Consider the following 17052-nt stretch of genomic DNA (forward strand, 5'->3'; position numbering starts at 1 on the left):
AGAGGGGTTACGTAATTCACTCTAGGTCACACAGCTGGGATGTAGTGGAGCCAGGATTTGAACCCAGGCCAGGCCTGGTGTCAGGACCCATGCTCTTCCTGGTGGTGCTTTGCAACCTCTGTGTGCCCACTTCATGCCCAGTGCTCTATCCCAGCTGCAGGGCACTAAGGAGCTCGTAGGCAGAGACCTTGCCCTCAAGGAGAGTTTACCTGGGTTCAAATGAGACACACACAAAGCAGTGGCCAAGGGAAGGATGTGGCCAGGGAGAGCATGGCCAGGAAGTCTCCTAAGAAAGTGCCCCTGAGCTCGGGGAATGTGGGAGGAGACAGAATGTGAGGCCCTGATGTGGGGCAAGCCACCTGATGTCTGTTGTCTCCCTGAGCCGCAGCCCTCCAGCCCACCCAGTTTTCCTCCTTCAGAGCCCAGGATGAGTATCAGGGCCATCTACCTGGCTATCCGGGTGGTCAAGAACACCATCTCTGATACCCGGTCCAAGGTAACAGGGCAGAGACCTGGAAAAGGGGGGCACTCAGGGGACCCTGCCAGGGGAGCAAAGGGAAGTCTGGGCTCTGGGAGGCGGAGGCTTTTGATGGAAAACCCGGTTTTCCATTGGGTCTCAACTGGGGCTGCAGGATGGCAAGGCCAGTGAAAGCTGAGGTTCCACTCTCGAGACCTCATTCTCTCCAAGGATCTAGAGTTTTCGAGTGGTGTGTCTCAGGCACCACCTTGGACCCAGCAGAGGCCGAGTAAATCCAGCTGCAGCTAGAGTCACTCAGCTGCCAAGGGTTTTGTGAGATCTTATCGCATGTGAGAAAAGCAACTAAGGGGTACTCCTCTACCCACCCTCAAAAGGCCAAAGACCACAGTCCCAGGCTCCATGGTAGCCACATCTACCTTGGAGTGGAGCTCAGTTCTGGCCACAGGCCGGGGAAGGGAGGTCCAGCGTAGTGAGGGTCTGCACAGCGGTTTTGAGGAATATCAGAGAGGGGATGGAGGAGAATTGGGGCTAGAGATTTAGGCAGAGCTGTCTTTAGTACCTGGAGGCTGTGGAGAGAAGAGAGAAAAGGCTCGTTCTGCATCTCCCGCATGTAGTGATTCTCACCAATGGAGCAAGCCCCAGGGAGCCCAGGGTAACAGATGGGCTCCCCACGGCAAGGGCTGCTAGAATGGAGCAGCCTAGGTTGGAAGGGAGGGAGGGAGATTTGTGTCTTTCCAAGGCTCAATGAGGCTCCCAGGTGGGCATGCTGCAGAGTGGGACCCCTGGATGAGGCAGGGGGAGGTGGGCAGAGTGGGCAGTAATCAGGTAGCCCCTGAGGCCCCTTCTAGCCCAGAGCACCCCCAATTCCTAGCTGTCTATGTCACAGGATTGGGTGCCCTGGAGCCCACCCCAACCCCCAGCATGTCCATGGTCCTGTCCCCTCAGGTGAGGATGGCTATTCTCCGCATCATTGGGCAGTTGGCGCTCTCTGGCTACCAGGAGAGAATCAAAGGCTGGGGCCTGAAGTACGTGTCTGTGCAGCTGACCTTATCCACCTACAAACTGGTGAGTGGCCGTGATACACAGATCACAGAGCAGCTGGACTTGGAAATGGTTTCCACCGTGCTGAGAGGAGAACGCCACTCGGCATACCTGTGTTGGAACCTGCGTATCCGTTCACAACATGAGTTCATAGACACACAGTGAACCTGCAGGTGACAATGTGTGGGGTCCTAGATATATGCACAGCTCTGAGCATTCTGTAGACTCAGTATCTGGGCGTGGAGCCCCTGGGGAGTGAGGAGACCATACCCGAGAACACGGCAAGCCCCTGCCAGGCCACAAATGGGAATCCCTTGGTTCTTTCTTCCAGACAAATCGCCGGGATAACTTTTATCTGAGGGACCTGGAGGAGAGGATGGTCCACAAAGTCACCATGGACACTGTGAAGATCATCACCTCTTCTGTCAGTGGGATGACCAACGTGAGTGGGCCCTGCCCCACCCGCACAGTGGGTCTCCACGCCGGGCTAGGGGTGAACTCACATGCCCAGAATTCCACCTCTTTGCTTCTTCTGTTCCTGCTGTCTGGAGTGTCGAGGGACCTTCCTCTTCCAGTTGCCTGGAATTACTCAAAACCCAGTTCCAAAGCCAGGTCCTTGATGAAAACTTACTCTTCATCTCTGTACCCCTGGGGACTGGGCAGTGCATGACATCAGCATGACGGGCAGTATCAATCTGTATCATTTAAGCGAGTACCTGAAATGTGTCCATTACTTTAAGGCCTGTGTGTGTGTGTGTAGACCAATAATTTTCATGGTTTAATTTTGTAAACATTCATCAAGTTCTTACTCTGTGAAAGACAGGAGAGAGGAGTGTGCAGTAGGAGGACTCAGTATATGACTGGAAGAAGTTCACAGACTATGGGAGAAACAAATGTGTCAACTTTTAATTGCAACAAAATGTGGCATAGCAATAAGATGGGAAAAATGTACCATGAGAGCATCAAGGAGGGAATGATTATTCACTAAGTGAGGCTGCAGGCTAGATGATCCCTGTCCAGCGACAGCTTTTTTTAATTGCAGAAATCATCATCATCATCATCATAGCTACAGTCCATGTGGCATCCACATATAGCAGGTATACTGTACTAGGTGTGCAACGTGTACAATCTTGTTTAATTATCCCAGCAACTACTCGCATAGAGGGTAGTTGTTATCCTGATTTTGCAGATAAAGAAACTGAGACCCAGAGGGATTCATTAATTTGCTCAAGGCCTCACAGCTAGTAAACAATAGAGCCAGGATTGAAATTCCCTTTGTAATTCACCATGCTGTCTTTATGGGGAAGCCCAGGAGCTGGGAGATCCTAGTCCTGCTGGCTGGAACAGGTTAAGCCATTTACGGGGAAGCCCAGGAGCTGGGAGATTCTAGTCCTGCTGGCTGGAACAGGTTAAGCCATTGTATCTGATAGTTGGTAGCATAAGAGCCTCACCTTCAACTCCCAGGGGTGGGGGTGGGGTGAAGAGGGATGACAATTAGTTGGGGGTGTTGAATGGTCACCCAAGGAGAGAGGAGATGGTGGGGTGAAGTCGGAGACACAGCTCCAAGAATCCATATCAGTCAGGGTTCTCCGGAGAAACAGAACACAGTAGAAGACATATATAGTCTGATTTATTTTAAGGAAGTGACTCATGCAGTTGTGGGGGTGGCAAGTCTGACACCTGCGTGGCGGGCCAGCAAGCTGGTGACTCAAGCAGGGGTGGATGCTGCAGCCTTGTGGCTGAATATCTTCCTCAGAGAAACCTCAGCATTTCACTCTTAAGGCATTTCACCCATCTATGTTATTGAGGATAATCTCTTTTGTGGATTATGCACTTTCGTCACACCTACAAGCTACCTTCATAGCAATACCTAGATTCGTGTTTGACTGAATGACTAGGTACTCTTGCCTAGCCAAGTTGACACACAAAACTGACCGTCATACCAGGCACGCACAACTGGATCATCTGCCCAGGGTGCCCCTTTAGAGTACTTGGAATCAGAGGGAGGACCCTGTATGAGGAGGGTGTGATGGATGTCGGTTTGTATGAGGCTGACAGCAATAGAAGTTGGGCAACAGGGATGCTGGCCCCAGCAGGGACTAGCAGACTGTCTTGCCACATCAGGGTGGGTGACATTTAAATGCCCCTGACAAAGACTGGGGTTGGTGGTGGAGCCAGTTCAGGGCTGAGACTGTCAGGGGACATCTCTGGGGAAGCGGGGATGGGGCTGGAACCATGGCAGAGCCTGACTGTTCTCCTTAGAGGCCCAGGGCTTGAGCTAATTCTGAGGCCCTTTCTGTCCCACCCCCACCCCAGGAGTTTTGGGTGAGGCTCCTGTGCTACATCATGGAGACAGACTACATGGAAGCTTTGACTCCTATCTGTATCAGCCTCACAAACCTGGCAGAACACCAGCTCCATGGCCAGGACGTGGATGTCAGCATGGCTGGCAAGAGCAGGCAAGGTGGGCAAAGTTCCTGTGCCAGCTGGTTGGATTGGGCAGGTGGGCTGGCTCCTTGTCTGGGAATGCCCACCTCTCTCCACATTCCTCCCACCCTCATTCCCCCTTCTCCTGGAAACATCCACGTCCAAATTAATACTATTAATGCCTACCTGGATATTAATGCCTACCTGATCATATCTAGGACATGTTAGAATTGTGTAAACTTCCTTCTGGATAGCTCACTCCTCATGTCCTGTCCCCTCAGCCTACACCCCTGGTCCAGATCCCATCCTTGGGAGCTCCTGGCCCAGCCTTTCTCATGCATGACCTTACTGGGCCTCTGCTCTGTCTGGCTTCTCTGAGCCAGCTAGAGTAACTATAGGCACCCCATCCTCTGTAGACTGCCCTCACTGTGGTCCACTCAGAGTGGGGACTGTTAACACCAGGCTCTCAAAGCAGCTATGCCCACCTACCGTGTTTTCTCCTGTCCCCTTTCCTCCCACCTCTGGCTCCAAGGGCGTGACTGGTGACGGAGGTGACTGATGGGGTCCTTTAGGATCCAGGGCTAGCAAAGGGCAGGGCCTGCTTTCTTACTTTGATCTAAACAAGCCAGTCAGGCGATCCTCTGAGGTCTTCCTCATGCCCCTCTCACTCTTGACTCCGGTTGAGTACTCTCTAGGGCCCCTGCACTTGCACTTTCTCAGCAGGCCTAGCCTTGCCTTTGTCCTTTTGTTTGTGCACTGTTGGTTTGCTTTTCATGGGCTCATTGGCTCCCAAAGCCTGTGGAGAGTGTCAGGAGTGGGTAGAAGGGCAGTGTCTAATTACTCTTGGCTCAGCAGAGGACAGGTTCATGATAGGAGACAAAACATTGTCATGGTAAGCCCTGGTGTCCACTACAAAATATGCATGACCTGAAAAGAGCATCTTCTAAACCTCAGCCCGTTAGCACGATTCTCCCCTCTTCCCAGCATAAGTGAAATGTAGTGATATTCTCAGGAAATTCCCTGTGCCAACCCATTCTCCATTCTGGGGGTTTGGGGAACAAGATCATGTTGGGGAGGCACCTTCTAGGGTAAAGTTCCTAGATGGGGACACAGGAGTATGTCCTGGTACAAGCGAGGAAGGCTCAGCTGGGGTTGCATTTCCTTCAATCAGTGGACCTGCCTGCACCTCAGAAGCTGCTGGCCCGTCTCCTGGTGAGTGGCTGACCTGCATCATGCCCTGGCCTGGCAAGGCCATGCCCTGTGGCACCTCTTCCTTAGGCTCCTAATTCCCAGAGCCCCAGGGGTAGGAGGAAGCCGGGGTGCAATGAGGGAGTTCGATATTTGGCAGGACAGATCATTCCATGTCCCTGTCATTCCTCTCGAGTTTGGTAGAGGCAGTGAACTTGTAATAACTGGGGAGCTGGCCTGGACCTGCTTTTAGATTCCTCTGCCCAAAGCATCCCCACGACACCTCCAATGCTTGCCTACCCCTGGAGGTTGGCTCAGTCCAGGACCCATGAGTTCTCCTCTTTATGTTAACTGTGGACCCTCATCCACATTACACTGAAGCCTGGGGTGGGGAGGGAGCCCAGGTCTGGCCCCCATCCCCGCTCCTTCCTGCAGTGTCCTCTGCAGGTGCACTCTCTGTTTGAAATCCCTATTTGAAAACCACCCATCCTGTCCAGCTCCTCCCTTTAAAAATGAGGACAATGAGCTCCAAGACAGGGAGTGAGGTGCTCAGGTACTACTTCACTGGAGTCTTGGTGCCCTCCAGGTGCTGATGTCATCACCTTACAAGGGGGAGGGTCGTGGGATAGCCATGCTCAACCTCTTGAGGACCCTGAGCCAGAGCATCGCACCCTCCATGGCCAACATGTGGGAGCTGGAGATTCCGCTACTGGTCCGGTACCTGGAAGGTGAGGTGCCTGGGGAGCCCATCCCAAGCCAACCCTCCCATCTGTGTACATGCTAGGGTTCTAATCACATGAGTTGAATAACAAGAGCTGAGGCTCACAGTCGACCCACACAGCCCACGTTTGTCCTGAGAACTAGTTGAGCAACTTGGGAAGGTGAGGAGGGCAATGCAACGTGTGATGGGTTCACCCATGGAGGGCCTCAAATGCCACACTGAGGCATAGAGGGCCTCGAATACCAGGCTTAGGGGAGCCGTGGAAGAAAGTGCCATGTGTGACCATGCATGTGTTCCTGCAGAACATACTGAGTTCACTTGGGATCAGAAAGCCTGGGAAGACAAGCTGATTCAGGTAAAGGGGTAACAAGTTTGCTGAGGCCTGGGAGGAGGAGAAAGATGGGAGCAGATGGAAAGGCATTTGGTGGGCTGGGCACGTGAGGAGTTTAGAAGCCCCTAAAGGACATGTTCTCCTTCTGTCAGAGAAGACTTGGGAGTTACAAAGTCTATAGCTGTGTCTATCCCCAGGGGAAAACTGAGAGAACCTTCCATCCCAAGAGCCAGGTGCCCAGGAGGGGAACAGGGAGTGACACCCCTTCTGTTAGCCCCCAGAGCCACAGCCATTCCTCAGACCCACAGAACATTATTAGCACTGGATCAGGGATCTATGGACTTCGTGATCTGGAGATGTAGGCAAGGGAAGCGAGAGAGGGCAAGTCACTACTCAAGGTCACGTAGCATTCCCAGAGCCCAGGCAAGAAGAGGGATGAAGGCCTTTGTCCCTTCCCACCAACGTCTTGTTCCTCCCCAGTTTCTGCGAAACTCCCTCAAGAAGACCCGGGGGTCTAGCTGGAGCTTGCGCTTGAGCAAAGAGCTGAACAACCAGATTGCGAGTTTTGACAGCCCCTCTCTGGAGAAGGTTTGTCTACACAGGGACAGGAGAATTTGGACAGGGAGGAGACTCCAGGGATGATGGAGTGGAGAGGATCACACTGTGTGTGTGAGATCAGCTGGACCTGTGGCTGTTTACAGGGTCCTGGGAGGAGAGGAGGGTGGTCTAGATTGGTGGTTTTAGTTTTGTTTTTGGTTTGTTTTTTTGTTTTGTTTTGTTGATCCTACAGATTCTGATTAGCAATCACATGTGTATATTTCTTTGTAAACAAAACTATACCACATTGCTACAAAACTCTAAAATATTGTTGAAAGAAATCAGTGAGGGTCTCAATAAGTAGAAAGCACCCCATGTTCATGGATTGAAAGATGCTATAGTTCAAATGGCGATACTCTCCAAATTTATCTTCAGTTTTAGCATGACCCCTATCACAATCCAAGCTAGTTCTTTTTTTTTTTTTTTTTTCCAGAGACTGACAAATTGATCCTAAAATTTATATGGAAATACCAGGGGCTCTGAATAGCCAACATAATTATAATGAAAAGAAGAATAAAGTTGGAGGACTCAAACTTCTCAATTTCAACTTCTTACACAAGTGCAGTAAAACCCTGCACAATTGCAGTAAACAAGATAGTGAGATACTGGCATAAGGATAGACACACAGATTGATAGAATTGAGAGTCCAGAAATAAACTCTCACATTTATGGTTAATTTACTTTCAAGAAGGGTGCCAAGACAATTCAATGGGGAAAGAATAGTTGTTTTCAACAAATAGTGCTAGGATAACTAGAAATCCACATGTAAAAGAATGAAATTGGATACCTTCCTCACACCATACATAAAGCTAAATCAAAATGAATCACAGACCTAAATAAAAGAACTAAAATTATAAAATTATAGAAAAACACAGGATAAATCTTGTGACCTTGGGTTAGGCAAAACCTTCTTAGAGATGACACCAAAAAGCACAAGTGACACAAAGAAATAAAGTGGATATCATGAAAATTAAAACCTTGTGCTAAAAATAATACAATAAAGTGAAAAAAGCACATTAAGGAAGAATATGTTCTTCCGTACAGATCAAAGACTTAAGTGTATAAAATAAAATAGAACCATGGAACAACTAGAATATATTGATGGATATTTTTATAATCTTAACGTGGAATAGCCTTTATATGCTTGCAAAGAAACCAAGAAAGACAAGAGAAAAGAGGTAAACTTTACAGATATTAACATTTTTTTGTGTGCTTCTACTACTTCCTGTTTGTTTTCTCATCTCCAAAAACAAAAATATTTACTTTATGGAGTCATGGTGAGGATTTAATGAAATATGGATGGTTGTTCTTATTATGTCTCCAAATATAAAACAAAATTCTTACAAATAGAAAAAACCCACCAAAAAATGGGAAAAAGAATATAGCCAGAAATTGAAGGAATTATAATGAATCATGAGAATATGAAAAGATGATTGGCACAACTGATAATCAAAGAAACACATCACAGTGAGAATGTTCCAATTCTCACTGATCATGACCTATGTTGGGGAGTAGGTGGAGAAGTTGGTGCGCTTAGATTTGTTGGCGGGAGTGTAAATTGGTTCAACTTACACAGGAGTTGAACAAATTTACACTTCCCCCTTTAACACATATAACATGCCTGCCCTTATATAGCCTGACCTCCCAGAATAACCTGAACATTTTATTTTATTTATTTATTTTTTAATTTTTTATTTCCATAGGTTTTTGGGGAACAGGTAGTCTTTGGTTACATGAATAAGTGGGGATTTGCAAGATTTTGGTTCATGCATCACCCAAGCAGTATACGCTGCACCCATTTTGTAGTCTTTTATCCCCCACCCCCTTCTTACCCTTTCCCCCTGAATCCCCAAAGTCCATTGTATCATTCTTATGCCTTTGCATCCTCATAGCTTAGCTCCCACTTATGAGTGAGAATGTATGAGATTTGGTTTTCCATTCTTCAGTTACTTAGAATAATAGTCTCCAATCTCATCCAGGTTACTGCAAATGCCAGTAATTCATTCTTTTTTATGGCTGAGTAGTATTCATATATATGAAAATATATATATATCACAGTTTCTTTATCCCCTTGTTGATTGATGGGCATTTGGGCTGGTTCCACATTTTTGCAATTGTGAATTGTGCCGCTATAAACGTGTGTGCAAGTATCTTCTGCACATTTTTAAAAAGTTGAAGAATATGAAGCAAACTGTCTACAACAGCACCCCCTGAAGGCTGGCTGTAGGGAGGCCTGAGCTCCTTCCTCCCTTCTGCCTCTCCAGGGCTTTCTGTACCGGGCCTTGGGCTTCACCTTGGCCACAGGCCTGGAGGCCAGCAAGGTGGAGGTCCTGCTGTTGGAGCTGCTGTACAAGACGGACTACAGCAATGACTTCGACAGCGAGGTGAGGGTGCCTGCAGCCCCCTCCTGTCCACCAGATGCCTCTGGACCCTTGGGGACACGTGTGTTCATGTGGCTGCATGTGTTTTGTGGGTGTGTGCGTGTGTGTACATGCGTGTGTGCCTTGCATGTGTGTGTGTGGGATCCTCCTCTGCCCACTGGCCCCTGCCCTCACCCTGGCTGGCTGGGTCTCCCTGCAGGGTGTGATTCTGTGCTTTGGCCTGTGCGCCCGGGGCCAGGTAAAAACGGTGCTGAATGTGCTTCATGACTTCGAGGACAGGATTCAGGAGTCAGAGCAGTCCTGGCAGATCAGTGCTTGGCGGGTAAGGAACCTTCCCTCCACAACTGGGTCTTGGGATCTCTTCGCACAGTGCTCTGGGCACTGACTAAGGTCCTTTCTAGATCTCAGTAGGAAACTTACCTCCCACAGGGTCTCCTGTCACCACAATGGCTGAGACATTTAGTCTGAGACCTCCTGGACAGAGCTTTTGCTATTGAATCATCTTAAAAATGCAGGGTGGGCCTTTCTAGGACCCAGATACTGTCACGGAGTCCCAGCCCCTTGCTACTCATGGTGGGGTTCTCAGACTGGCAGTGGGGGCTCCCTGGGTGCTCATTGGAAATACAGAGTCCCATGCCCCACCCAGACCCACAGGATCTGAAGAAGCTGTTCAGGTAGTGCTCTGTGGGTGCCTGGCACTGGGAGCTCTGCCTCAGTGAATGGACGGTGCTGGGATGGAGGGGCTCTAACCCACCGTTGCAGGGTGAGAACACTGAAGCTTGTCCATAGGCATGAGGCTGGTTCACTGGTGAAGCCAGGATTTGGACCCAGACAGCGCATGGCTCCATCCTCTGGAGGCTGCCCCTCCCTGCCACAGGAGATGGTCTCACCAGCTGGCTGAGCCTAGTGGGAAACCATCTGAAACCATCACCCATGCCTCAGGCTTTGCCCTTGACTAGGAACCCTTGCCCTGGGGTCTGGTTGTTTGGATGTAGAGAATCGAGAGTGTCCCAGGGAGTGTCCCAGGCTTCTTTCCAGGTTTTCTGCAAAGAGGACCTGACACCTGGATTTCTACTCAGTCTGGCAGGGCACCGGGGCCTCTGCTGCCCATCCACAGTGGGTTTGGTGGCCTCTAACATCTCCTCCCACTCAGAGATTGTTCTGAGGATGTGAGCACTGCGAGGGCAAGGTGGAGGCTGTTGGTTCCTGCTGGATCTCCAGCCTCATGTGTGCCTGGCCCGTAGCCGGTGCCTGGTAGGGAAGGTATGAGGTGTGCAAGCAGCCTCTGTTTAGGCTGGTCTGGGCGTCTATGGCCCTGGTCTGTCTTGCTCACTACTGCATGCACAGTGCCCGGTGTCTAGTAAATGCTCAATAAAGATGCATCGAGTGAATGAATGTTATGCATGAAAAGACAATGAACATTTCACACACCCAGAAAACAGGTGAAGCACCGCCAGCTGACTTGACACATCCTTTGGTCGTGTGGCCAGAGACCATCACCTGCATCTGGAGCAGCCCCTGCCGCCCCCAGTGGTTCTTTTTCTCTTTGGCCTTGTAGAAGGACCACCCCTGGAGGCGGGAGACAGTGAAAAGTGCCCTCATGGTGATGTATAGCTGCGTGGCCTCCTACTGCCACCCCCAGTTGCTCCTCAACCTCGTGGACAGCCCCATCACCGCTAAGATCATTCACCATTACGTCAGCAGCTGCCAGGTAGCCCCATCTGCCTGGGCGGATGTCTTCTGGACCAGGCTGGTGGGGAGTAGTCTTCTGCCACTCTCTGGGCACCTGCATCCCTACCCAGGGGACATCCAGGCATCCTACCTGATGCCCAGCATGTGGGAAGCCCATTGCCCAAATGTGCTGTTCTCTGTGCTTTGGTGGCATGCATGGGGGTGGGGGGTGAGGATAGCCCCTCTTCCAGAGTGCTGGTGGGGTCCCCAGAAGCCACAAGATGAGCCCCACCTCATCCCAGCCTTTCCCACTCCCTCTGCCCTTGCCTCTGGCCCTCCCTGACACTGACCCAGACTCTTTCATAAGGAACAAGAGGTGGGGTTGCCTTCGAAGACATGCAAAGGGACTGGCTATTTTCTTGGAATGGCAAGGAGGGGAAAACACAGAGAATAAAGCAAAAATTGTTTTTATTTTTAAAAACTGTGGCAAAAACCACATAACAAAGTTTACCATCATAACCATTTTAAGAATGCGTATAGTTCAATGGCATGAGGTACATTCACGTTGTTGTGCAACTGTCACCACCATCTGTCTCCAGAATTCTTCATTTTGCAAAACCAAAATCCTATATCCATTCAACACCAACTCTCCATTCCCTTCTCCCCCCAGCCCTGGCAACCACCTTTACTCTTTCTGTCTGTGTGGCTTTGACTAGTCCAGGTACCTCATCTAAGTGCAATCATATGATAGTTGTCCTTGTATGTCTGGCTTATTTTGTTTATCATAATGTTCTCAAGGTTCATCCATGTAAAAGCAAGCATTTTCTCAATAACCTCTCCTGCCTCTATGGTGACACATAGGGCTCAGGGCCCCTGGTCACTGAAGGTGGCCCCTTAGCTGCTTTGCTGCCCTCAGGAGGCTTGGGAAGGTGGCATCTTCCGTGGTGTATTAGTTCGTTTTAATGATGCTGCTAAAGGCATACCTGAAACTGGGAACAAAAAGAGGTTTACTTGGACTTAGAGTTCCACATGACTAGGGTGGCCTCAGAATCACGGTGGGAGACAAAAGGCACTTCTTACATGGCAGCAGCAAGAGAAAAATGAGGAAGAAGCCAAAGTGGAAACCCCTGAAAAACCCATCAGATCTTGTGAGACTGACTTACTATCATGAGAAGAGCATGGGAGAGACTGGCCTCCATGATTCAATTACCTCCCCTTGGGTCCCTCCCACAATACATGGGAATTCTGGGAGATACAATTCAAGTTGAGATTTGAATGGGGACACAACCAGACTATATCACATGTGGACACAGGTGCTGCACCTCACCTCGGATCCCCGCCATGTGCCTGTGGCCCTGCCATGTGGCAGGTGCTCCATTCATGTGGTCAAAGGACACAGTGAGGCTGCCCATCTCTCAGAGCATTCAACATTGAACGCTTTCTTCTGAGCAGAGGGAGTCCAGGAGCAGAGGCTGCATCTTGGATTCTTCTGGGGCTGCTCACAAACGTTCTCTCCCTCCTTTCCCCCTTCTGGGCTCAGGACATCTGTCTCAAAATGGCCTTCATGAAGAGTGTTGTGCAGGTTACCAAGGCCATCAACAACATCAAGGACCTGGAGGACTTTCACTTTGCCCAGAAGACGACTCTTACCAGCATCATAGTGGTAAGCTGGATGAGGCACCTCCTTGGTCCTGGTCCTGGTTTTGGGGTCTAACTCCCTGTGGTGAGAGGTTTTCAAAGTTCCCGAGGGCATCTGCAGAGCTCTCTGAAGCCCTTCCCTGTCTTGGCTCTGCTTTGACCTAACTGTAGGAGTTCTGAGAATGATTTTTGTATCTGATAAAGGGTTTCACAGCCAGTCAACTGTTTGGAAACAGGGTGGCAGATTCTGGCTGTCTTGGGTCCTGCAGTGCCCAGGGCAGCTGGTTCAGGCCTGATAGAGATTCCCTGGGCCGGCTTAGCTGTAGCTTCCCCGTGTCTCCGTGGCAAGGCCTTAGGGGCAGGGATCTACTGGAAGCAGGACTTAGAGTGAAGCCCTGAAGGATGCACAGAAGGATGTAAGACAAAGAACATGTCCACTGTCCAAAGGCTGATGGAGCCTGTGGGGCCGCCAATGTCCTTCGTCCCCAGGCCTCCCCACTCATGTCATTGCCAATGCCTTGGCCCCTCAAAGCTGCTTGGGTTGTGCTGGAAGTGGCCTTTGAGGGACATGAGATTGGGTGGAACAGAAGGCAGTGAGGAGGAAATGGGATTTATTTGGCTCTCACTGGCCAGGAGCTTTGGACCTGTACTTTCACGCTAGCCTGGAGCAGCCCTGTAAAATGGGTCTCCAGGTCCTGTTTTACAGAGAAGGGAACTTGGGCTCAGGCAGAGGAAGTGCTGGCCCAGGGGCACACAGCAAGTAGATGAGCAACCTGAGCTGGGAGCCCAGGACCACTTTGGGCCTTACTCCCTCTCTGCTGCCTCCCCTAAGATGCCAAAAGCCAAATGGCCCTAAAAAGAATGAAAGAGATGTGGGGTGTTAGATGCTTTGGCAAGTGCCAGGTCTTTCTCATGCTGACACTGGCGAGTGCTGCTGCCATCATGGTCACCAAAAGCTACCACCCCCTACTTGTGCTGGGCAGGCGGTCATTGAGGCAGAACCGACTGACAACCTGGTTTCTCCAGTGCGAGCCTTGGCGATGGAGGCCCTCTCACACCTGAGGTGAGCTGGGCCCCCACCCGCACCCCATCCCAAGGGGTGGGGAAAAGTTCAAGACCATTCCTTGGTGCTCCTTCAGGGGTTGTGCCTCCTCTTTCCTCTCCTGCCTCTGTAGCAGGGGTCTCAGTTGGTGGCTCCCCAGGGCAATGGGCCAGCCTAGAAGATGGGGGTCAGCCTCGGCCACTCCTTTCTATAATTCTCAGCAGGATTTCAAGTTGGATTTATGGCACGTGGGTGGGCTGCTCTTCCATTGATTGGCGATATTTTGAGCAAAATAACAGTGATAACACTGAAGAGCATTGCAGGCATCCTTCAAGATGAGTCAGGCTTAGTCAATGAGTTGAAGGGCTCAGTCAACTATTTGTTGATACCATTGGTACAAAATGATCTAAAGCCCAAGACTTGCCTTCCTGGAGATGCCAATCCACTGGTGGGGAGGGGGAAAGGGGAAGAAGTTATGGATTTATAAAATTAGTATTTAAAGAGGTTGGTTCATCTCTAAGAATACCTCCTCTATAGGGGAAGATTCATTACTTAGGCTCACAGCAGAACTATCTGATGCTTTAAGCTGCATCAAACAGGCAGATTTTAAAATAAATGTCATGAACATCAACTAAGCACAATTATGTGCTGAGTACTGAAGGGACACAGATAACATAAGACCTAGTCCAGCCTTTTAAGGACTTAAGAGATAAGACAGACACATACAAACAGACTTATAGGTCAACGCCGACTAATAGGACTGCGTTTGCAGATAAACCCCCACACACACCAACAAAAAAAAAAAATCTGAGAACAAAAAAAGGGGCTACTAACAAAATGCAACTCAGTTTATACAAAAGGAGCTATCAAAAGACTTGGTGCAGAGTTGGCATTTGGCTTTTGACCTGGGCTTAGGCAGAATGACTGGACTTGGGGCTTCCTAGGAGAGTGCAATACAAGACCCTTTGGGGGAACAGGAGTTTAAAGTAGGATGGTGGCTCTCAACTCTGGGGGCACAATAGAACTCATGGGGAACTTTTAACAGTATGGATATCCAGGTCCCACTCCAGATCCTGGGGCTTGGACAGGGTCCCTGGGGGTCCTTAAAAAATCCTCGAGGTGTCTTTAATATGCATCAAGCTTGAGAATTATTGATGAAGGGGCTAGAAGGAGAATGAGCTAGCATGCACCAATCGCTAGCAACTACCTCTGGAGGGTTTATAAAACACAGATGGCTGCAGTCCACCCCTAGGATTTTTGATTCAGCAGGTCTTGGTTGGGGCCATAGAATTTGTGTTTCTCATAAACTCCAAGATGAAGCTGCTGCTGCCGCGGTGGTGGTGGTCCAAGCATTACATGTGAAAGCCCCTGGACAAGCACCAGTCTGGGAGGTCAGATTCCATGGTTGTAGTTGGCAAGGAGCAATGGAATGTTTCTGAGCAGATTAATAGGTTCAGAGTAGGCAACAGCAGATAGGAGAGATGGCCTTGAACCCCTGCATCTCCCCTTCAATCACAGGCGAGAGTCACTGGACACTGGTTACTGGTCAGAGCCAGGGCTCCTGGGGAGGGATGCTTGCCAGAGCCTCCAACTGGAGAAGTCGGGCTCTTCCTCTTCTAGGACATGTTTCTGTGTCCAGATTGGGCAGTGGGGCAGCAGAAGCTCAACTCCCCAGTGACTGTTCCTCTCTTGTCACTGCTTCTTTCCCCAGCAAGCTGAAGCCTTTCTACTCCACAGAAGAAAACAGTGAGCTAATGGATATCAGCATACATTCTGTAATTTCTCTCCAACTCCCAGGAGAGGACAATGAGTCCATTAAGGTAGGTCCCTCTGGGATGCCTCATTTGCTGGGTCAGGACCTGGAAGTTAACATTAACATGGGCCATGCTGAGAGTCCACCTTCCTGAACCACCCTCGAGTGTTTAGAGGCAGCAGAGTGTAGCAAGCTCTATCAGCAAATGTAAGGTAATGCTAGCTGTTGAAACAGATAAACCCTGAAATCTTAGTGGATTAACAACATAAAAGTTTATTTATTACCCAAGTCAAGTCAAGCCCAATTGTCAATGGGATTGGAAATGGAGCTGCTTTGTGCAATTATTCAGGAACCCAGGCTGGCGGAGACCTCCTGCCTATCCTCAGTGCATGAATCCCAAGGTCCCAATCAATGGGTATTGATACCCAGCCTAGAGAGAAGGAAGAGAAAGTCTAGGGAAGGCTTGAGAGCCATTTTGCCCTCCTTCTGTTGGCTGAAACACAGTCACATGGCTCCACCCATGCAAGGAGTCCTGGGAAATGTAGTCCCTGACGGGATGGCTGTTTCCCTGACAACACTGTGGAAAAAGAGAAGGAATCTTTTGTGGACAGGTAGCCATCCCTGCCTCAAGGGACTGGCCCTGGATGAAGAATCAGAACTGGGCCCCAGGAGTCCAGTATCCTGCTTTGTAAAGTGAATTCCTCTTAAATGGTTGTCTTGTACTTCACTAGAGAAAATGAGTGTCAAGAGCTCAGACTGAGCAGAAGTTAGTGGATGACTGCCAGACGCCTCCCTGGCATGGACTCCCTGCAGGGAGGGGGGTTGTGGGTGCCCCTCATTGCCGCCTATCTCTCTCTCCCTCTTGGCTGTAGACCCTGTATGCAAATGCCCTGAGCTCCCTGGAGTGGCTGATGGAGAGCCTCCTGCAGAGGCAGCTGGACCCCAGGGGGCTGCAGGAGATGGTGCAGGTGAGTTGCCTGGCAGCAGGCCAGAGCCAGGGATAGCCACTCCTCCCCAGCAGCTGGCCTGAGGGCCAGACTGTGGGGAACAGGGGAGTGCATGAAACATTGTTTTAGTGATTTCATTTTTATAAAATTCCAGATTTGCTAAAAATTTGCAAGGGTAGTGCAGAGATGCACTTCATGCAGATTCAGAGTTCTTAATACTTTGTCACATTTTCTTTCTCAGTTTTCTTCTGTCTCCTTCCACATACACATACATCTTTTGAACCATGGATAGCTGCAGACATCCAAAGTAACAGTACTCTCTTATATAACAACAGTGCCATGATCAAATTCAAGACATTTAATGCTGACACAATACATGTATTAAAACTAATGGCCCATATTCAAATTTCATGAGTTGCCCCAATAATGTCCTTTAGAGCTGTTTTCTCCTTGATCCAGGATCCAGTCCAGATTAGGCACTGCATCTACCCGTCAGGTCTCTTTGTTCTCCTTTCGTCTGGAACAGCTTCACAGTCCTTCTTTGTCTTTCATAACCTTGGCACTTTTGAAGGGTACTGGATAGGTTTTTAAAAATTGGGTTGTTTGCTTTCTTTTTATGGAACTTTTTACAGGTTTTACATATTCTGGATACAACCCAACAGATATATGATTTGCAAATATTTTCTCCTAGCCTGTGGCCTTTTTGTTGATTTCCCATTATCTTTTTGTTTGTTTGTTTGTTTTGAGATGGAGACTCGCTCTGTTGCCCAGGCTGGAGCGCAATGGCGTGATCTCGGCTCACTGCAAGTTCCACCTCCCGGGTTCACACCATTCTCC

At 49.5% G+C, this 17052-nt stretch overlaps 1 protein-coding gene across 3 annotated transcripts in view; it reads left to right on the top strand.

Moving 5' to 3' along the window:
• The window catches only part of MROH2A (maestro heat like repeat family member 2A), a 78765-nt gene that overhangs the window by 25177 nt on the left and 36536 nt on the right, over window positions 1-17052 (top strand). For all 3 annotated transcript variants that reach the window (XM_021924172.2, XM_021924173.2, XM_031651625.1), the window contains exons 12-26: window positions 420-496; window positions 1424-1543; window positions 1851-1961; window positions 3836-3983; window positions 5118-5158; window positions 5721-5862; window positions 6158-6210; window positions 6667-6774; window positions 9048-9167; window positions 9364-9486; window positions 10723-10875; window positions 12376-12498; window positions 13457-13536; window positions 15227-15335; window positions 16141-16236. In XM_021924172.2, coding sequence (XP_021779864.2) covers window positions 420-496; window positions 1424-1543; window positions 1851-1961; window positions 3836-3983; window positions 5118-5158; window positions 5721-5862; window positions 6158-6210; window positions 6667-6774; window positions 9048-9167; window positions 9364-9486; window positions 10723-10875; window positions 12376-12498; window positions 13457-13536; window positions 15227-15335; window positions 16141-16236 — 1604 coding nt within the window. The remainder of the gene's footprint in view (window positions 1-419; window positions 497-1423; window positions 1544-1850; window positions 1962-3835; window positions 3984-5117; window positions 5159-5720; window positions 5863-6157; window positions 6211-6666; window positions 6775-9047; window positions 9168-9363; window positions 9487-10722; window positions 10876-12375; window positions 12499-13456; window positions 13537-15226; window positions 15336-16140; window positions 16237-17052) is intronic.

This window comes from Papio anubis, chromosome 10 (assembly GCF_008728515.1).
Source record: "Papio anubis isolate 15944 chromosome 10, Panubis1.0, whole genome shotgun sequence".
Lineage (NCBI taxonomy): Eukaryota > Metazoa > Chordata > Mammalia > Primates > Cercopithecidae > Papio > Papio anubis.